Source organism: Cotesia glomerata, linkage group LG3 (genome assembly GCF_020080835.1).
Source record: "Cotesia glomerata isolate CgM1 linkage group LG3, MPM_Cglom_v2.3, whole genome shotgun sequence".
In the NCBI taxonomy this organism is placed as follows: Eukaryota; Metazoa; Arthropoda; class Insecta; order Hymenoptera; family Braconidae; genus Cotesia; species Cotesia glomerata.
Window position 1 is genome coordinate 4,584,496 of NC_058160.1, and position 24,145 is coordinate 4,608,640.

The 24,145-nt window shown below is 28.1% G+C and overlaps 1 protein-coding gene across 5 annotated transcripts in view; it reads right to left on the reverse strand.

The window, feature by feature from the left end:
• LOC123260754 (small conductance calcium-activated potassium channel protein) overlaps positions 1-24,145 on the reverse strand; it is a 230,617-nt gene that overhangs the window by 97,200 nt on the left and 109,272 nt on the right. The window contains exon 1 of one of the 5 annotated variants that reach the window (XM_044722046.1): positions 22,511-22,693. The exons of 3 other annotated variants lie outside the window; for them this stretch is intronic. In XM_044722046.1, coding sequence (XP_044577981.1) covers positions 22,511-22,582 — 72 coding nt within the window. In that variant the 5' untranslated portion in view covers positions 22,583-22,693. Of the gene's footprint in view, positions 1-2,256; positions 2,413-22,510; positions 22,694-24,145 lie in introns of those variants that run through there. One more of the 5 variants, XM_044722048.1, reaches the window with a different exon arrangement.

Here is a 24,145-nt window from a genome sequence, read left to right on the forward strand (position 1 = left end):
TTAAGGGCGGATTAGTTTTTGAAGTTGATCGATAGAGCCGTTTAAAAGTTATTCCAAGAAAACCACTTTCAAAAATGATTGTTTTCTTATTTCTTTTGAGATTTTTCAAAATTTCTCAGAATCTACCGGTCCGAATCGGTTCAAATTCTCAGGGAATCTAAGTTTGAGGGAACTCTTTAGAACGCCATTTGGTACGTTCCGATCGGTTCAGTCGTTTAAAAGTTATAAGCGAGTCACAGTCACACACACACACACACACACACACACACACACACACACACACACACACACACACACACACACACACACACACACACACACACACACACACACACACACACACACACACACACACACACACACACACACACACACACACACACACACACACACACACACACACACACACACACACACACACACACACACACACACACACACACACACACACACACACACACACACACACACACACACACACACACACACACACACACACACACACACACACACACACACACACACACACACACACACACACACACACACACACACACACACACACACACACACACATCACGAAGTAATGCCTGACGGCGGTTTCCATGAGGGATTAGGGGAAAGAAGAAAAGGGGTTTAGGGTTTAATGGGTAGGGGCGCTAGCGTCGAGTTTTAGTATGACACTGCGTCGAGTCGCCAAATATCCAGGCCAAACAGCTGTGCCTAGAAGCCGTAAAAAGGATTCCCCCCCCCTTAAAAAAAACACACACATACATACATACATACATACATAGTGACAACCTCGCGGGGATAGTCAGGGAAGCTTCCTGTGACCTTCAAACGTCGAGATCTGATAAAAACTTGATTTTTGCAAAACGGGGTGAAAACAATAACTTCTCGATTTTTGAAAATCTTCGATTTTCTTAGCGGGAAGTTAAAAAATGTTTTGAAAAAAATTTTACGTGAACGTCCGGATGTCACCCCATTTTGGATGTACCAATGATTACTCCCGAACAAATTGATATTTCAAGACCGGACCTTTTTGATTAGTTTAAGAATTCGATGAACTGGGTCCGCATTTCATATCAGTGGCCTAGTTTACGTATTTTTTTTTAATTGAATTTTTATTAAAATTCACTACGATACAACCGTACAAAGCCAAACGAACTTTTCTTATTTGTCACGTGAAAACTATGGCGCCACTTGATCAAGCTAGATTTTTTTAGACTGCGTGCGCATATGACAAGAAAAAAGGGCGCTGATATTTAAAAAAAAAGAAAAAATACTCTGTAAGAAATTACTTAATTATAATTTTTTTTTTTAATCAATTACACAATTAATTTTTTTCTTAAAAAATGAATGAGCGTTATGAGGCGTGCACTTTTGGATTTTCCAAACTTTTTCATCCTTGCATTCGAAGAATTCTCGAATCAAAACTCAAGACATAAAAGATTTTCTTCAAAATAATATTATTGGATCAAGTAGTTATTTATTTTTTTTTTTTTTTCAGTGCATATTTGATTTGCTCATTTTTCATTTTTCTGTCGAATAATTTTTGTTCATATTGTGTAAATTTGTATTATAAATTTCAAATACGATTGTATTAATTTAAGAATTAAAAAAAAAATTAAAACTAATTTTTCTCTATTTTCTTTCAATCGATCGATAAATATATTATGAAACAAAGGAAACATTCAGTAAAATACCGGATTCAAATTTATCCGTATTAGTCGAATAATATCGCACACAATCAAGTAGTGAATTTATTGTCTCCATAATTCTCTGAGTTGTAAAAAGTTGGGGTAAACAATTACCTCCGAAGGTCTGGTACTAATAAAAACCAGATTCAATTAAAGCGTTTTGTAGCTAGGAATTATTAGAATGCCATTATTGTAATTACTATTATAATTGTAATTGTTAATATTATTATTATTAATAGTGTAATGGCATAAGTATTAAATAAATCGAGTTAAATGGCAATTATAACTAGTTCAAAGGAAATACGGTTGCATAACTCGGTTTCTGAAAGTACGATATCACTTTGTAATATGTATATTACACTACATATTCACCCTAACTATAAATCTATAGAGAATAAATTATGTAACGGCGATGTATCTTGTAATTTTGACATTAATTTAATATTTAATTCAATAATGTAGGCTCACTCACTAAATTTACGTAATGCACCTATATTTACAGATATGATGATTTAATTATTGTTCTTTTTTATAAATAATTAATCTCGTTATTCACCTTCAGAGAAAAATCGCTTTTGGATCGACAGAAATTTATTGTGGAATCTAATTAAGCACTGTACGAGTAGTGACCGATTAACACGACAGCTTGATGGACAATGCTCGAGAAATTTTGATTAGAATACGAATATTTTTCGATGACGTACTTTTTCTTGGAATGTACAAGGATTAAAATTCCGGAATAAAGTACATAAGTAAATAAATTACAAGAAGTAAAATAAATTATTTCGAAATATTTTTGGTTTGGAGTATTTACAGTAATTAGAGATCAAATATAAATTTAGAAAAAAATCAGAGCTTGAGAATCGTGTATCTTATTTTTTTTTAATCTTTTTTTTTTTATGTACGACTGAGTATCTTTTAATTTTTTATTGAACCTAAAAAGTTAAATATAATGTTAAAGTTTTTGTTTTACTCTACTGACAAAAAATGAATAAAAAATTTTTTTGTTAAAAAAATGAATTATTAAAAAAGAATTTTTATGAATTTAAACAACGAGTAGAGTGTGTGCGCTAAAACACGAGTGCCAAAAACTTTATTCATTCATTTATTACATAAAATAAAGTAATATTCATTATAATATTGTGAAGAAAGAAAAAATTATCATATTATATAATTACAATGAGTGAATGCGAATTTAATTCAATAAAAGATATTTTTTTATTTTAAGTGATAATGAATGTGTCTTATTTTTACATTATGAAAAAAAAATTCATTATTGGATCATGTTATTGAAAATATTCACATGGGTCTAGTTTGAAATTAATCTAATTAAAAATTTTTTTTTTCATTCATTTATTTAAATGAAAAAAAATGAGTTGATAAAATTTCCAGATTTTTTACAATGATCGTATATTTTCAGAAACTAATGAGAAGACTCGCAGGTAATCAATTGTTACCATTAATTCGTGGATTTTTAATGAGTAAAAGCCTAAGGATATAATTTTAAAAAATAATTATGTCAATCCTTGAAATTATTGAATTTGAATTATTATTGTGAACTTTTAAATGATTCGTGGAGTAATCAAATTGAATTTCAGCTAGCAGTTGTAAATAACTGGATATAAATGGAGTCGAATTCATCAAATTAGTGCACGATGTAATTAATTTTGTGTAAATAAGTGAATTGTTAAGGGAATTGATATTACATCTGATTTAATTTCAAGATATGTGAGGTAGATTATTCAAATAAAATGATATACTACTCCCGGCACACGCTATGCTATCATTGATTTATACTGTGAGTATGGTTGCAACCTGTATTTACTATTTATATTATAATATTTACCTTTAAAACTATCACAAAAAGTTCATATAGCGCTGGAATATTTTTTTAATTAAAATCGAATAAAAAATATGCATATCAAAAAAATTTTATATTTTGTGTAAAAAATTCTCGATTCAGAAAAAAATTTTTAAATTCATTAATCTTACGATACAAGGCCAGTAAAATGATGTTCTATATTTCAATTGCATTTTTAAGAACTTTTGGTTACTTGTCATGAAAAATTGATAGCTCTATTAAATAACTGAGAATTTTTTTATAGAAACAGTGTTAGTTTTATTCTTAATGAAATAGTTTCTGTCAGTAAAAAGTTACGGCAAAAAATTTTTGAGCGTAAGGCACATTATTTTTGAGACGCTTTTAAAAGAGTCTTAAAATAGTCTTGATTTGTGGCACGTTCAAGATCTTAAACAAACGACTTTTTTAAGACTCTATTAAGATGATTTTTTTTACAAGAAAATAGTATCAAAAATAATGATAACAATTATGATCAAAGCTAATGAGTCATTCAGTGATTAATAAACTATACAATAGTCTCTCCGAATTTGAATATTCCCAAATGTGCTATAAAAATTATAAATAGTGAATACAAACGATAGTCTGTTCTGCGTGTACTGAACAAAACATAGTTTATCATTTTATTCCAGTAATGTATGTGGCATATTGCCCTCGGGTGTATGAAAAAACATTTCATGTTTCCTTTTTTTTTTTTTTAATTTTTCATAACATGCATTATTGAATTTAAATAGCGGTTTCATTTTTCACCAATTTATAATAAACTTATTGTTAGTATTTATAAAAAAAAAATAAAAACAATTTTATGCTCGGATTGTTTTCACACATGTCGGTAGCAATTACATACTATCGTATAATACAATAAAACGAGTTTTAATTTAAAAGTACAATTACCGAGTAGTTTAGTTGGGAGCATAGCTTAGCGAAGTTATTTGCGAGCCAGCTTACTGGAATTTCATCGCAATACATACACTATGATAATTTTATTTTTTAGACAATTAAATGTCAACGATTTTTCACGTAATGCTATCTTCTAAGCCTTAATTTAAATGCTTATTAGATTTAGTGTTTCTTTACGTGCTAAATTATTATAAGTGACCTTTCATTTTTTCATACATTATAAATTTAAGTTCTTTAAAAAAATACGCAATGAAACGAATTTTTTTCAATTTATCAGAAGTTAGTCTAAATTATTATTATTATTTCTATTTGACAGTTCAAAATATTAATAATAGTAATAATAATAATAATAATAATAATAATAATAATAATAATAATGTAATGTAATTTATTGAGTGGCCGTAGGACACAGTCCCTTGCCCTTAGAGGAAATGACAATCGGCCCGAGCTTGGCCAAGGCTTGGCGCAATGCTCATTAACTCTGGGGCAAGCTTGAAATCCAAGCTTGGCCCAAGTCCGTCTAGGCATACAAATAATAACTTCCTGCCAAGACTGAATATCAGTACTGTGCCAAGACTGAGAATAAGTATTGCGCCAAGGCTGAAAATAAGTATTGTGCCAAGACTGAAAATAAGTATTGTGCCAAGACTGAATTTTAGTATTGAGTCAATACCGATTTTCAAGTCTGACCCATGCCTGGTTACCAGGTCTACAGTTACTATTCAAGTCTGGCCCATGCCATTTGATAAAAAGTGATAAAAAGGAATTTTTTAATTGTAATTTTTTTTTTATTTTAATTTTTATGCAGGGCTAACGCAAGTTTAGACCATTTGACTCTTTATTTAGACCTAACCTTTATTAATTATGGAAATAAAGTGAAAATTGCATTTGCCCTAACCGAGATTCGAACCCGAGCCGCGCGCTTGCTAGACCGATAACTAACCCCTACGTCATACGACCGATTTGTTCTACATCTCATTTTTCTTATAACCTAAATCTATATGGTGACAGAGTGTGGCGGTTTATTATTTTCATAATTTATGTTATTTAATATTGTGTTTTGATGAAAATTAACGATTTTTTAGAAATGTTTATTAATTTAAAAATATACAAAAAAGTCCTTATATTACTTTAGAATTTGTACATCGTTCTGTATACTTTTAATATTTTGTTATAAATTTTAATGTTTAAAATTATCAATACTAAAAATTCCACTGTAAATTATTATATTTTAACTTTTTTAAGACCATATCAATCTGGACGATATGTAATTATTTTTGTTAAATAATAAATTTTCAATTTAAGCATTTGAAAAAAAAAACAACAATAAAATGATAGAAAAACTGTCAAATTTACAGTTTTAACAAATCAATAGTGGCTGGCTCTTGTCTCAAGTCTGGCAAGCAAGACTTGTTACAAAGATATTGGTTAGATCTTGGATCAAGACTGACCAACTAAGACTTGTTAATTGGATATTGGCTGGGTCTTGGTTCAACACTGGCAAACGAAGACTTGTTACATAGACACTGGCTAGATCTTGATCTAGGAGTAGCAAACCAAGACATCATTTGAATATTGGCTGGGCCTTGGGCCAAGGATAATAAGCCAACACAGAAAAAACAATTAACGTGAATCAAGTAAATAATTTTGAAGAACTCCATTTCCTTGATTTAAGTAAAAAAATTCTTAAACCAAGAAATTTTTCTTCATTTAAATAATTTCAACTTGATTTAAGAATTTTTCATCTTGATTCAAGACAATAAAACTTTTCAAAATTATTTTCTAGAATTTTTTACTTGATTCAAGTTAACTTTTTTTTTCTGTGAAGCCTTGTTAATTAAATATAGGTTAACTCTTGAAACAAGGCATTGGCTAGGTATTGGTTCAAAACTAGCAAACCAAGACTTGTTACATTGACATTGGCTAGATCTTGGTCCAAGAGTAGCAAACCAAGACTTGTCAGTTGAATATTGACTGGGTCTTACTTCAAGACTGGCAAACCAAGACTTGTCAATTGAATATTGGCTGGGTCTTGGTTCAAGACTGGCAAATCCAGACTCGTTAGATAGATATTGGGTGGATCTTGGCTCAAGACTGATCAACCAAGACTTGTCAGTTGAGTAGTAATCCAGTCGTGGGCCAGTATTGTTCAGCCGAGTCTTGGCAACCCAGTATTGTGCCAAGACAGGCCCCGTTGTATATAATTTTTTTCCTACAAGGGTGACAGCCAAAAGATACAAAGTGTGTGCATTAATATACATCAAATTAATAATAATAATAATAATAATAATAATAATCGCAATGATGTGAAGGTGAAAATGAATCAATTTTTGACGTTATGTTATGTTATTGTTATGATTCAATGATTCCGATTTATTTTATTCCTTTATAGTATAAATCTGTTTAGATATTTTAGAAGATGGATGATAAAACATCAGTGCAATCCAATTTTACCGCTTCTCACATTAATTTCCTCGAATTTACCGAAAAAACAAGAGGATATTATTGAATATTATTGATTGGATTGTTGTAGAGAATTAAATAGAAACAAGAGACCAGAAGCGGATACGAAAAATGAAACGAAAATTAAATGAAGTGCTATTCGACGTTCGGTGAACATTTTTGACAATTATTTAAGTTTATAAACATTTTATTAATCTTTGTTAACACATTAATCAAATTCAATTATTTGCTGATACTTTTCTTCAATTTACTTAATTTCACATATTTTGTACTGCAGACAATCGAGAGTGAATAAACTTGCTTGGCTCAATAAAATTTGACATTGTTTGAGAAATTTTTCGTCTTTTTTTTTTTTTTATTAATAATAGAAATTAAGTTCTTATCGGAATAATTTTCACTCCAGAGGGATTAAATAATTCAAAAATCATCCACACAGAAAAAAAAAATTTCTTGAATCAAGCATATAATTTTGAAGAAAATATTCTTGATTTGAGTAGAAAAATCCTTGATTTAAGGAAATTTTTCTTTATTTAAGGAAATTTTACTTGATTCAAGAATTTTTCGTCTTGATTTAAGACAATTACCCTCTTCAAAATTATATTCTTGGTTCAAGAATTTTTTTCTTGAATCAAGTTAATTTTTTTTCAGTGCACTCCGCATTTAATCCGTAAATTTTCTACAGTATATACACAGTAAAAAATTTTTCGTCATTTTGTAGAGTGTTAAAATTTGTGTGTCGAATATTACACTCTAGTATGTAGAATTTAACATTCTAGTGTGTTAAATCATTAAATCAACCCATGAGAATGTTAAATTCTACACACTAGAGTGTAATTTTCAACACACAAATTTTAACACTACAAAATGACGAAAAATTTTTTACTGTGTATGCTCATGTATGGCGGAAATCAAAATTTTTATATTTTTAAATAACATTGATTAAAATTTTTTGATTTCATCAGCTAGTGAATATCCTTCATTGTAACGATTCCATTGTAGAGAGGCTTCGCCAATTTCAGGCTAAAATAAGCTTTGATAAAACTTTAGGGGTTTGACTTAATTTTTCATTTGCTTTTCAAAAGCTTCTTCGATTCCACGAATTTAATTTCAGAAAAGTATTTGTTAAAAAATTTCCAAGCAATCTCACGTGAAAATTTTCTAAAAGCACGGAATATTTTTTAACTTTGAGAAAGATTGAAACCAACTGAGCTTAAATCTGTTTCAATATATGCAGTTGCGTTCGTCTAATCATAAGATAAGTCACCATGAAGATAAAGATAGAACTAGAGATGAATAAAGAAAGAGAAAAAAAAGAAATAAAATGAGTAACATAACCGTTGGAAATTCTCGTGTCTGTTTGTGATGGTCTAGACGAGGAAAATTGCCCGACTCTTTCCTGGAGCAGTGAAAACCACGACGAAACAAAATCTCAGGAAACAGTTTATTTTTTTTTTAGCCATTTCTGCTATTGTTGTCGTTTTCATTATTATCATTATTATTTTTAAGATTTTTCACTTATTTTCTCCATGCGTATGACGTTCCATTATTGTCTAGCCCATATCTCTTGAACTTTTTATCATCAAATTTATCAAATACTCTTGGGCAAACTGCTTTTACGCCTGTCTATGCGAACCGAAGAGGGCAAATTAATTCTTAAAACGAAATCAGATAATTATATTGATTTTACAAGAGGAGTATTACATTTTATGTCTTTGAATTTATTACATTTTTTAAGTATTCAAATTGAGTTTTTAATATCAACTTTTATGACTAAAATAAACATTAATTGTAAATTAAAAAATAAAATGCAAAGTACACTATGAAAAAAGCTATTCTATTCAAGATAAATATTTTTGATAAAAAAAAATTATTTTGAAGAGAATTAATTGTTTTGATTCGAAAAGTATATGAGACTCCGCAATATTGATGATAAAAAGGCGTTTAAAAAAATTTTTTTTACTCCAATTACAACTGAGAATCTTAGGAATGTGAAAATTTACTAAAAAAAAAGAAATGAAATTTTTTTTTAAGATACGCCTTTAAGAAAAAAAAGCAGAAGCCAAAAAAGAGCGTGTATAAAAATAAATTTATAAAAATCTAACTAAATTTAATAATTTTTTGAATTTTCGAAAATTTTTAATATTTATAGCCCAAAATTCGAAAATTTGAATTCTTCAATTCGAGAATTTTTGAAATTCTTGTTTAAAAATAATACAGTGCACTGATAGAAGGATTTCTTTGTATTTAAGAAATCATTTTTTATGCATCATTTCTTAGTATTTAAGAAATATTTCTTAGTATTTAAGAAATATTTTTTAGTATTTATAATATTTCTTAGTATTTATAATATTTCTTACACAGTAAAAAATTTTTCGTCAAATTTAACACAAAAATTTGTGTTGATGACTTTTTTTACACAATTTGTGTTGAATCAACACTCTATTGTGTTGAATCAACATACTAAAATGTTAAATTCTACACAAACATTTTTACACTTTAAACAATGATGAAAAATTTTTTACTGTGTAGTATTTAGGAAACATTTCTCAAATACTAAGAAATATTTTTTAAATACAAATAAATCTTAAATACTAAGAAATCTTTCTATGAGTGTGTTTTATTGAGTTTGTGAAATTTTTAAATAAAGAATTTTTTTACTGTATCCTCAAGTTTTTTTTTTTTTTTTTTGATTCGCAAGTGAATTTTTTGAATTATTTTGGACTGAGTATCTCAAAGAAGTGAAAAATTTTAAAATGACGAATATTTTTTAATCAACCAGTTTTTTTTTCAACTTATATAGTCAAGCAAGAGTCAAATTTTGACAAGAGTCTTCGCCTCAGGAGACAATTTTACATGTGGGTTGGAATGTCTTTCCTTCCACGGTGTGTAATATACTATTTCTTAACCGAAATAAATTTTTTTTTAGCATAAAAATTACCTATATTATTACAATAAGGATTTTTTTGATCAATCTTTCGCAATCGCAATTGATTTTTCATTGTCTTTTTTTTTTTATGGTTGCATTTTCTGATGATTACAGAGTGAAATATCAGAGTCGAAGTTTGGAAAATGAATGTGATTTATCTTACAGAGAAAAAAAAAAGACGAAGTGCAAAATTATTCATGATATTGGATCGACAACTAAACATGGAAAATATTAAAATAAAAAATATGAAGAGATTATCCGTAGTCATGGCAACTAAGGAGTAATCTGGTGGCTTTTATGTACGTTTTCTTATTCTTCTCATATCAGTCCTATCCCTGATATGTTACTTTTTTTTTCTTCACGAATCCGAACAAGATTCTATCAATTGTTGCCGCAAAATTAATCATCGCGTCGATGTTATTTTTCTTTCCACAAAAATGACGTATTGATTTTTTTTTATCATAAAATGACGGTTGAACTTTTTTAGCCAATTATTTTTTCACCTTGTCATTGGCATTTAATTATTTATGTATTTATTCATTTGAGGATAATTGATTACAATGTTATTTCAGTTTTCGCGGCATTATCGCTCAAAATATTGTAACATGACATCATTATTCCTTTATCGTAAAAATAATTAATTACAGGATTTTAAAGTATCTGAATCGTAAAGCCACTTTTCATCAGCGGCAGATATGGCGCTTGTCATATGACAGCAAATCCTGATATCAACAATCGGACCGCATGATATACACGCTCAAATGCACACTCATCTGTTTAATCTTCAATAAATAAATTAAACTCCTGATAAAAAAAATAAAACGATGTTTTGTTTTAGTAATAGATAACAATAGCCGCCTCTACTGTGAATTTTTGATAATTAATTTTGGAATAAACGAATTTTTTATCGAGGCTGTCAGAATCAAACACCCAAAAATCAATAAACGTCACAAGTTTAATGAAACACTATTGATTACTTTTTTTTCTACTTCTATAACTGGATTATTCTGTTATTCGTAGTTCCTATACTGTGAAAACAAAAAAAAAAGTTGATTCAAGAGAAATATTAATGATAAAGAAAAAGTATTTTAAAGAATTTTTTGTCTTGAGTCAATTAAAAAATTTCTGAACCAAATAATTTCTTTTATTTAAGTGAATTTTAGTTGAGTAAATTTCAGTTGAACCAACAAATTTTATATTTTACTCCATACTGGACAAAAAAAATAAAAAAAAAATCAACGACACAAGAGAAAACAGTTTGAACCAAGAAAATTATTTAAAAAAACTTCATCATCTTCATTAAAGTAGAAAGTTAATTTTTTTTAGTGCTAACAAAAAAAATTCTTCAAAATGATTTTCTTGGTTCAAAAGTATATTAACTTTATTAATTTTATTCTATACTAACTTTATTCTATGCAAGCGAATTGGTCATAAAAAAACTTAATTCTATAAAATTGATAAAAATTTTTGAGGCTCCTTATTATTTTTAATAATGCCGAAAATAACAAAAATTTGAGGATTGTTAGTATTCTTGAAAGTTGGTATGTCTTGAATCGATGTTACCACAATAAAGAAATTGTTGGGCGAAATATATTGAATTATGTTTGAAAATAGTCAAAAGATATGTTGAATTCTTAAAATTCTTGAATTGCCAATTTTTTCTCTTTACCATTTTTATTTGTTTGATTATATTTGTGAATTTTTTGAATGAAACAATTTTTTTTTTCAGTGTGCATTTATTTACAATTTAGGAATTTAAATAATAAAAAAATTGTTTCAATACTTTCTATCATGAACGTATAATAAAAAATAAGTTATTTATTTTTCTCATATTTTCATCAAGAATTCACTTTATGAAATTTTTCAAAGCATACACGAAAAAAAAGGAAAAATCATAAAGATATTAATTTTAAATGTATAGTCCCGGATTACGATGTGATAGTTGGAATTTTTCCTACAATTTTTTTTCCAAGTAGTCTTCGCTTGAATCCCGAAATTTTTATAAAAATAAACCCAAATTATTATATTGTTTGTAGGACACTGTGATTGTTGCCTTCCCGGCAATTAATAAAAAATAATTGAATAACCGTAGGAAATTGCTATCACTCAGTTTTATTAGAATAAAAATAAAAAATAAACTGTTGAATGACGGCTTGCAGTTTTTAGTTTCTGCTGTACGGATGTATGTACGAATAGAAGAACGAAAAAAAAATACGATGTAAACAAAAATTCAGTGCGAATAAAAAACATGACAAACATAAGATTTGCATTTGAAGTGTAGTATGAAAAAAATGTGAAAACAATTGGTCGTTTTTAGTACATGTTTTGACAATTAACTTGTTCAATCACGAAACAACGAAATTCTCACTACGAAAATCAATAAACTTGATGAGGGAATACACAAATTGACGGAATGAGCATGATAGAGTGAATGAAAAGGAAGGGAGAATGCCGCTGGGGGTGCAGTGGAAGCTTATGGGGGCGACACAAAACAGCCAGGGAAGAGAAGAGAAGAGAAGAGAAGAGATGTGCCATATACATATATATGGATAGAATAGTGCAGTAAAATTTCAGTGATAGTTTAGTGGAGGTGTATATGTACATAAATGTACGTATCGGCTTTGTGTGTAGAGAAGTTGTGAAACGCATAGGTGAAGAGACACAAGAGCGCGTTGATTGCAGAATCTGAATTTTCACCAAGGGAGTTTAGAATCCAGCATCAGCCAAACGATTAAATCTATTTTGGTGGGTTAGCAAAATTTAAATGGATCAAAATTCAAGAAATAAAATAAAACTAACACACGTTTAATTAAGCAAATAAAAGCGTTCTCAATCAGATACGATCAAAGAGGAGGAATGAGCTCTTTTTGAATAAAATTCGGCTGCAAGTTTTGATAATAGAGTGTGTAGGTGTGTGTGGGTGTGCATTTACATCGAAATAATTGCCGGGGGCAGTAAATTCTCGGTCGCGAAATAGTTTCCTTTGGAAATAGATGATTAATGTATATCTTGTTTGTTTAATGCCAATTACTCAGAAAAGTTTATGTTAGCAGTAACCACTTTCCTACTTTAAGCTGTATTGGGTTCGTTTAAGAGCAAATAAATTAAGCGCCGGAAAGACTAATTTAGAGGAAAGTTTTGGGAAAACATGATTAATAATTAGTTAAAAAAAATAATAATAAAATATAATGATTCAATGTTTTCAAACTTTTCATTTCTAATGAAATCTGAAGCGTTAAATGCTTTTTGAGTTTTTTTTTTTTGGAAAATCAAAAATTGTAATAAATTATTATTATTGGAATATTTCACCAGCTTTTTTTTTTATTTAGTAATTTTCAGTTTGAAAAAAATGTAGGATTATCAAAAAATGAAGATTTGCCATATCATGTTCTTCATGAAAATTGTACTTCGTGTACTCGATATTGATTATCATATTTCACCCCCTGTATTACGTTTCAGAGAGTTTTATTTCTACTTTATCAGGAAATTTTTTGCGTGTAACGACGCTTTGAATCAATATCGACAAAATACTCGATATTAAAAAATTTTCATTTTAAATGTATGTCTTTTTAGCTAATATAAACTATAAGAGAAATAGTTTTCTTCATCAAACACATACGCATAATAATAAAATACAAAAAAATTTTGGAAAATCCAAAAGTGCACGCCTCGTAACGTTCATTCATTTAAAAAAAAAAAATTAATTGTTTAATTAATTAAAAAAAAAATTATAATTAATTAATTTTTTACAGATTATTTTTTATTTTTTTTTTAAATATCGGCGCCCTTTTTTCTTGTCATATGCGCACGCAGTCTAAAAAAATCTAGCTTTATCAAGTGGCGCCATAGTTTTCACGTGACAAATAAGAAAAGTTCGTTTGGCTTTGTACGGTTGTATCGTAGTGAATTTTAATAAAAATTCAATTAAAAAAAAAATACGTAAGCTAGGCCACTGATATGAAATACGGACCCAGTTCATCGAATTCTTAAACTAATAAAAAAGGTCCGGTCTTGAAATATCAATTTGTTCAGAAGTAATCGTTGGTACATCCAAAATGGGGTGACATCCGGACGTCCACGTAAAATTTTTTTCAAAACGTTTTTTTTTTTTTAAATAGCAATATGAAATGATTTCAGAAAGTAAAAGATAGTTTAATTTAAGTGTTTTTTCGGTGTACATCTACTTATATCATTGTATAAGTGTAATATGGTTGTGATAGAGGCATTTAAAGATCACAAAATTGCTTGACCTTGACGAATCGAGTATAAAGCACAACCTCACGCGCTTCGCGCTATGAGGCGTGCAAAATGAGACCAAAATTTGAAAAATAAATTAATGTAAAAAAATTGAAAATTGTGCATGATTAAAATATGTGTGCATGTAATATATAATAAAAAATATGAGCATCTGTTGTAAGCATGCACGTAAACGTGCAATGAATATATGAGTATATGTATACATACTTAAAGTTAAAGAGAAAAAAAGTAAAAGAAAGATAAAAAGCGAGACAGTTCAATTTTAGTCGTTTGTTGTTTTCTACACTGCCCATGGGGTATCCCCTTGATTAAAGACTCGCGTCGCTTTGGTATTCGTAATTACCAGGCTTGTGTTACTTGTACTTCTTGAAAAGCTTCCCTTTGCGTCGTATTACTTGTTCATTTTCATTTTAATTCATTCATTTCTTTCTATTTCTATTTTTTTTTATTTTTTCTTCACTTTCATTCAATTCAAATTTATTATTCAATTTTTATTTTTACTTTTTACTCACGATACGTCTATAATAAATTTTTATTGGAGTAAAAAAACTTATTTAAGTACCGGTGAATATAAATATTAAATAACCAACAGTGGAATTAATAATGAATTTTTTGTTAGATATATTGGGAGCGCGTTGAAGCATTTCAATGAATTTTCACGAGGAAATTAATTTACCTTATTTCTTTTATCGAATTCATTTTTTGCATGAATATTTTGAACTAAATATTTTACTAATTTCATTTTGGATTGATTATTAATTGGACAAATTTACTAAATGAGGTTGTTGGGATGAAACGTGAATAAATATTAACGAAGGTTGATTGTTACTCACAAATAGTTTGTTTTAATATTTACAAATATTCCCCGGAGATAAACAGAAATTAATATTTTAGCAAATGTAAACAGAAATATTTCGGACTATTTTGCTGTCATTAATTTAATTTTAAAAGTTAGTAATGGTTTGAATTATTCAGAAGCTTTGATTCCATCAAAACTTCGGGCAAATAATAATAATTATGAAGTATAATAATTTTATCATAGAACAATTAAAGAAGTCACGTAATTATTTAAATAATTAATTCATGAACATTGCTATTTAAACCAGGATAATTGAGGTTGGGACAACAAGATATTAATGAAGTACAAGAGGTTTTTTGTTGTACTTCAGTCTTAATAGAAACAGGTAGTGAATATTAAAGGTTCATTATACGCTGTAATTACATTTACAAAAAATAAGTAGAGTATAATTTTATTAGATGTAAATACTTGAGAATATAAATTTTTTAATAAACTAAAAATAATAGAAAATTTGCCCAAGACCGTCTCGAACCTTGATCGAACCGCACCCTAAAAAAAGGATTAATACCACAGCAATCTTTTGATTCGAGAGATTTAACTTCTTAGTTTGAAATATTTTTTTTTTAAAAAATGGAAAAATAAAAAAATACAGATCAAAAAATAATTTCACTTCCATTAATTATTTGAAATTTATCAATCGAAATGTTCAATACCAAAAAAAAAATTAGGAAAACGGTTGACCCTGAAGGCCATCCCTGCAACTTCCCGCTAATTCCGTACCTGGAGGCTTAAAATTGCACTTATGCCGTTTTTGAGCGCTCTTCGAGCTCAAAAATACAGCTTATGTGTTGTTTTGAGCTCTCCGAGCTCAAACATGATAACGTTTCTATGCTTTTGAGCTCTTCGAGCTTAGAAGTCTAATAAAAGTTTGATAAAACACTATTTTTTGAGTTTTCGAACCGCAATAACTTTTGAATGAATGAACCAATTTTTACGCGGTTGGCGGCATTCGACGTAGTTTTTTAAACCTTTTGAAAAATTTTTAAGTTAAAATTGATCAAACTATAAATTTCGGAGTAATTCCGAAATAGTATATTACACCTAGGGAAGTAAAGTAGCAGTCTCAGATCACATGTAATTGTTGGCCGAGGCGAAGCCGAGGTCAACAAACATGTGATCTGAGGCTTTCTTATTTACTTCCCGAGGAGTGTATACTATTTTTTTGTCCGACGAAGGCGGAAAGCGGCAACTTAGTTTAGCGCAGCGGGACGAAAGTTGCCACTTTCCGCCCGGAGGGCAAAACACTTTTTTGGATTTTCTTTCCTGCACGATATCTCTCGAATGAATCAACCGATTTTGACTGGATTAGCGGCGATCGACGTGGTTTTTCAAGGTTAAGAGCTGATTAGTTTTTGAAGTTGATCGATAAAGCCGTTCGAAAGTTAATCCAAAAAAACCACTTTTGAAAAAATTTTTTTTTACAGTTTATTTTAGATTTCTCGAAATCTATTGGTCCGAATCGGTCCAAATTATATCCAAAATCTAAGTTTGGACAAGCCCTTTCGAATAGCGCCAACCGCGATCGAATCGGTCAAGCCATTCAAAAGTTATGAGAGGTTCACATACTTACATACACACACACACTCACACACACACACATACATACATACATACATACATACAGACATAGTGATACCCTCGCGGGTATAGTCAGGGAAGCTTCCTGTGACCTTCAAACGTCGAGATCTGATGAAAACTCGATTTCTGTAAAACGGGGTAAAACCAATAACTTCCCGATTTTTGAAAATCTGAGATTTTCTTAGCGGGAAGTTAAAAATTTGTAATGAGCATTGAAAGTTTCAGTTAAAGAAATTGCAGGTCTCATAAGTGAAGAAATCTGCCTAGTATATAAACATAACCAATAGAATTAAAAAATTTATTTTAAAAAAATGACAATCGAATAGAATAAATTTAGTTAAAATAAAAATTCATTATTTCTAAGTCAAAAAAATATAGGTTCCGGATAAGTAACCACCACCACATCATATACTAAAACCTTCTCCGAAACACGCTGCATCTTATAATATAAGTATTATTCCGATCGGTTCAATAGTTTTCGCAGTATAACCGGACAAAAAAACCGGCTCTCCATTTATTAGTATAGATATTTTGTTTATTTCTAACAATTAACCCAACTTCACGGTCTATTACACTTTAAAAGTCCTACAACTTTTAACGCATTAATAAGCCACCCAGATTTTTGATACGCATATCAAATAAAAATTTTGTGATACCGTTGTCATTGCACATAACACATGCCATCTAAAGCTCAGTTACAGCAAAAACATATAAAAGGAAATAAAATGAGCTTGGGATATTTTTTTATTCTATACTTTTTTGACAATCACGTGACACTGTAATCGTGCTTAAAAGAATTGAGGTCAACACAAAAGTATCACGATATACTAGTTTTACAATATATAATATATATATAAAGAAACCACTAGACTGGTTCAACCTACTGGATTTTATTTTCTTTATTTCTGTTCACTCTATATTATCGTTTTTTATTTTATTCCTTAAGACAACGGAAATTTAATCTTTATGATTTTGGCAATACAATCGCTTCTGGAACGAATCGATCCTTTAAAGTTAACAGAACCGGAAAAGGCTAGACTAAATGGAGTAGCCAAGAGCTACTACCAAGAAATTTTAACTCTGTGCTCCGATTTTGATTTAAAATTTATAACATAAAATCGATTTATTTTGATAATTAAGTGCATAATAAATAATTTTAAAGGATTAATAGATTATTTAGAATCGCGCAAACCCAGCGCAAAGCGAGTGTGCTTTATTATCACTGAAGATTTAGTAGAGTACGCTCATCTTAAATCATCTACCACTTTGTACGCTACTAACAAGTTCTAAGTACTTTTCTATTGAGAGGTATTTGATTTATAAACTGAACATCGGTTCAGTTTAACAACTTTAAGAGAGATTTTTTAAAAAATTTTTCCGTTTTTTTAGGTTGTGCTGTTTATTACACACCTTACAACGCGAAGCGTTTGAAGTTGTGTTTTAGTCTTAGCTTGTCAAGGTTAAACAATTTTCTGAGTTAATTTACATCTTTCATAAGATTCAACAGTCTTATAGACAATTACAAGGTCACAAAAGTTTTACAAGTTAAATTGGATGGTGGTTATAAATCATAACTTTTCAAGATTCATTATAAGCTTCAAGATTAACTTGAATAAATACTTATATATATCATTCAATCGAGCAGTATAATAAGAAAATTTAGATAAATTTAAAAAGGATTGATTTTTCTTAAATTTATTTTTTGGCATTTTAGATTTTAATAATTTTTCTCATAAAATGTTTAGTTATCATTATTTCATCTTTTCTACAAAATTAAAAAATAGATGAGTATAATATATACAGTCAAAAACTCACTTATGTTCAAAAATTGAATTTTAATCTAAAATTTTAATTATTACTTTTTAATATTTAAAGACTATATTGATATAGTTTTAGAAATAAAAGTATAAAACTTTTTATAATTTATAGTATATAATTTTTTCACATGTTAAATTTTCATTTATTGCATTATGAAATTAAATTGTTTCCTAATGGAAAATTAACATTTTCAGTTGATTGTTTTTAGAATGCAAAAACTACATTTCTAAAATTGTAAATTTGACAGTAACAATAAGGTAAAAGACCCCATTAGTGGCACTTTTTCTTTCAATGAAAAAATCTTCTACTTGGAATAAAAATTAAAAATTTTTTTGATCAAAAGGTCTTAAAAATTATAAATAATATATTTATTATTGAAATTAACGATTTAATTAATTGAATAAGTCTCAAAATCATAGAAAGTGTCAGTAATGTGTCAACTATTTTCATTATAGAACGAAATAAGCCCTCAACAAGGCATATTTCTTCATCTTAAAAAACTTTTATATTAAAAAATATTTTTTTTTTTTTCAAATACAAGTGCCAGGTTGATGAAAAATTATTTCCGTATAGTAATAAAGTAAAAGTAAAGTAATAAAGTAAATAAGTAATAAAGTAATAAGTAGATATCTGAATACTCCCAGCACCCATACCAATTTGAAAAAAAAAAATAATAATAATAACAAAACTGTTTTCGCTGAGGTTTATTAAATATTTTTTTCCATTCTTTTTATTAACTTGGTTCATTTCTGATAATAACAAGCATTGACTAAAAAGTAATTTAAGTTCTGTTGGGAAACTTTTTCATTCTACCAATTCGATTATTTCCACGGCTATCGAGAGCAGATGACAAATACCTTTTAGTTTATATCCAAGAAAAATGTCTTTACTAAAGTTTATATAAATAAAATAAAAATCTATGCGCTTGTTTGCAATATGACATATATTATGAGACAGACATGATAAATATGCTCCACGGAAAAGTATGAGTATTAATGTATCGCATGTGCTGCGACGAAAAACAGTGTTATTGCATTCTGTGAATTTTTCAGGCATTTAATTCCGAGAAATATGCGAATTTCTGCTGCAAAACCAATATTAATATTCATACTTTTATTGATGCAAATAAAAATATAACCAGAAATAAATTTTGTTTTAGATGAGAAAAATATTAAGAATTCTTCAAGTTCAACGAAAGCGAAAATTAATAACGTAAAATGTGACGGGAAAATGATGCAAATGCACTTTTGATTGAAACAGACAAAGAGTAGTGTGATCTTTGCTGTTTCCTCACCACTACGGGGATCAGGAACAAAGCTAACTGATTATTCATGGTCTCTTAAGGACGATGAGAAAACGAGACCGCGATTTTATGTCCTCTAAAGTAACTTTGAGTGTAATATAAATGCATAGCTTTATAGTGAACAAAGGCACAATTGATATTGCTTTCAATAAATGTGCGGCTTGCTCGATTTTATATTGATATTAGCTGTGAGTTGTAATTAAATTTTATATCAAAGTTTTTGGAGTTCTTTTAATGCCGTTTCGTTAATTTATATTTATCATAAAAAGGTAACTCCAAAGTTGATCATTTTTGCTTCATTTGTATCGATAGGGAAGAGCGGAGCGAAAGAGATTATTCCAAAAATTAAGTAACAAAATTTTTTTACTTTTGAAAGCTTTCAAAATATTAAAAAATATGTTCTAACGTTATTTTCTACTATTGCGGAAAAAAAATTGTTTATTACTTTGAAACATTAATTTAAAAGAATCAGGAAAATTTTTTGACGGGCCTATTTTCATTGTGAACTGGGTTTCTATAATTAAACTTCTTGCTATCAGAAAGATATCATCCGGAGTTTGTTTTTTTTTATTGATATATATATTTTTTGTTGAGTCAATATTTTTAAAATTCTCTTGAGTCGAGAGACAATTTCAAAAATTTCATGTATAAAGCTTAATTACACTTTTTAGTTATTACCCATTAATTATACTAGATATTGTACAATTTGCCATGTGGCTAAGCATTGGCATATAAATCTATGGATAAATAAATAAATAAATAAATAAATAAATAAAGCTATTAACTTTACGATCAAACATTGGAAAAAAAAAAAAAAACTACCTTGATAGAAGGATTTATTAGCATTTAAAAAGATTTTTTTGTATTTAAGAAATCATTTCTTAAACATCATTTCTTAGTATTTAAAAAATATTTCTTAAATACTAAGAAATGTTTTTTAATTACTAAGAAATGATTTCTTAAATACAAAGAAATCTTCTTAAATACTAAGAAATCCTTCTATCAGTGTATATCCGAGAAAGTTAATAATTCCGAAATTCTGTTGGTATATTAAAAATACCATGTATCGGATTATTCTGAAGAAAAAACTAGAAATAAAACTCAAATTATTTTTTTTATTATTGGGACAAACGCATAATACGTCATGTGATTATTTTCGTTACTTCTCCCCGCAACCATACAATCCTATCCCCATTCTTCAAAATTAACTATTCTGCTGTGTCCCCGTTTATGCTTCTTTAACATTCCAGATAATCACTGTACTGATGAGACCATAGGTAATGTACACTAAGTTAAAAGTAAAAATTTTAGATTGTTTCAATCGTTATTGGTTCATAATTAAACATGAAAAAAGAAGATAATCTTATGAATTTGATTCGTCGAAAAGTAAAAAAGTACTTTATTGTAATGAAAATTAGGGCAATAAAAGTTTGAAAATAAATACGGACATGGAAGACATTAAAAGGGAACAAACACCCTTCTTTCTCCATGTAATGACGCAATTCAGAAACATTTAGACTCGATCTCCCATTGAAACTTATTTACCTCAATAAACATTTATTTTATTAACCCTTCTTCGCCTGATGTAATCGCAACGTTCCAAGTAATTAAAATTAAAATGTGGTTTTTATTTTTTTTACAGTTATTGCAGTACTCTGCCTTGAAATCATTACAACTAATTTTATCATCAAGTCAACTGATTTTGATTTATATACTCTGTCGTCTGTAAAATTGATTGTCGGGTATCATAATCAATGTTGTGACTGTACGATGAATAGCTTGTTAATTAGTTTAGAATTTTCTGTACCGAGATTTGATGTGATAATCAATTTTGAAACTAGACGTTTGATTTATTAATTTAATAAAATTAGGATTTAATTGCTCATGAAATTATTCGTGTAGAAGAAAATTTTTTTATAAATTTTATGTAAAATTCAGATTTCCAAACGAAAATAATAATAATAATAATAATAATAATTTTATAACAATAACAATATACTGAATTTGGTATAATCTGTAATCCGGATTTAAAGTATATTTTATTTATAAAAATAATTTCATAAAATTCGAATCACTGTTTTTTATTTTTTTTTACACTTTTACAAGAAAATTATAATAATTTTATGCCAAATCGATAATCAAATACCAAAAATTGAATATTTTATAAGTTTTCTAGCAATTTTTTAACGTTTTGAAAATTGTTTCCGTCACAAGTTTATAAACTAGAGACTTAATGTATCACCAGAGAGTTTACATCGACATGGCATTAAATTTATTAACTGGAGATTCCGAACAGTAAAACGTAAAATTTATATATTTTACTCAGACCGTAAAATTAAAAGTGTCGCTGTTGAACTCTCTCATTTTTGTATTCTGCGGTAAGACCACCAGTTAGTTTCCATTCTAATAAAATAAAAAATAAAATACAGACAATGCACGTTTTAAAAATCATGTAACGCTCTTTAATCTTTAATTGCTGAGTAAAAAGTATATTGATGAGATAAAAGTATTGGTATTCGAATTCACCGCGGAAATTAAAATCACTGTTACAATAAATTTTAACCTATCATTAATTCTTTAGGTGTAGTATTACATTATAACATTATACGTGTGAAGTACATAATTTTATTCAATTGAAATTTTCAATTTTCATCGCCTGTCTTTCTCCCTTTCTTTTTTTTTTTTTTAATATTTTCGATTAAAATGAAAATTTTATTTTCTATTAATTTTCTCTCGAAATATCGAAGTTAATTTCAGATAATATAAAGGGTGGTTAAATTTAATATTTAATAAAAACATTTAGTAAATGAAAATGATATATATCGAAATATATGTAGATGTAATTTACCTTTGGCGTTTCATCTGGGTCACCTACACCTTTTTCAGGTGAAATCGGTGGAATTAGGGGCTGCGTTGCCATTTTTCATAAATATCAATTGTTTATTATAATAATAAATAACACTGTGTTCATCACTGTCTGTTAGATTTTTAATAACATTTAATTTAACCGAACACTTTGTTAAATGCATTTTTAATTAAATAATATTTTATATATGGCAGTCTAAAATAATATTTATAAATTATAATATTGTCTTTTATTTTTTATTATTACTATTAATATTTAATTTTATTTAATAGCTAATTATTGATTATTTTATTTATTTCACTAAGTTAACTACCTAGTAATGAATAAATACTTTTGTTTGTAATGCTGTTGTAAAAAAATGTGTGATTAAGAATTTGTTAAAATTCAGAACTTTTTAAGATGAAAATTTTTTGAATTTATTTTTTATAATTAAATTATCATTAATTTTTCTATGAAAATTGAAATTTTTTCTTATCAAAAATTAATGGAAATTTATCTAAAAAATTTTAAATCCGATTTATATATAATAGATAAATAATTAAAAAATTTTTATGAAAGTTGAGAAATTCGAAAAAACATGAAAACTGTCAAAACATAATTACATGTCTGTAATTCTTTTCTAGGTACATTATTAGCAGTGGATTATAGTTTGGAATCTAATGATAATGATGAACTAAAAAAAGACTGTACTATATACTGAGATATAATGTATATAATAAGTAACTATAAGGGTTGCTTTAAAGGTTAAAGTAACTCTGATTGAGGGTAAAATTAATAAGCAATGTGATAGAATATTCAAGCATTGTTGGAAGTTAGATCGATCAACGAATTAAATAGCGTGAATTTCACAAAAATATGTCTAGTGGCTTTCGCGGTAAAGGTTTATAAAAAAAAGTTCCTATCTCTTTATTCATCGGTGGACGTATGACGATTTTACATAAGAAAATAATTATTCAAATGGGATATGGATAATGGAATTTACTCAAAAACCTTTCCAAAGTAAGTATGCTCAGTCTATTGGTATAGTATAAATTTCATAGGGACATGCAGAGTAGTTTCTGCGGTGCGGTTTAGACACAAAAACCCTCTGAAAAAGGTATAAGCTTCTCATTTGTCAGCAGATGCACTAAGAAGTTATCTCACAGAAAATTTACACTGTCAAAAAATCAGCTGAGAATTTTCCATTGTTTTTTGCTCAGTTTTTATTACATTTTATTTTAATTATAAAGGCAATAATTTTAATAAATCTGTCGGTAAAATTAATTAACATCAACGGAATTTAGTTTGTGGAATAAAAAATTATTTTTGACGCATATAATTCAATGACACTCAATAAAAAAATTTACTTTTTCAATTTCGCTCGATTGCAGAAACTCTGTAAAGCTTTTCATCTCATAAATATTCAAGAAATTAAAAACCACTTTTTTTTTTTTTCAACCTTTAAAAAGAAGTGCGCTTCAAAAATTCAGTCAAATCAAATTTTTTATAAAAACGAATACTTTGATACACAGAAAAAAAAGTTCACTTGAGCCAAGAAAATATTTTTCTTCTTTATTATTTTTTTGAGCGAAAAATAAATTTTTTTTTGACACAAGAAATTTCACTTATTCCAACAAA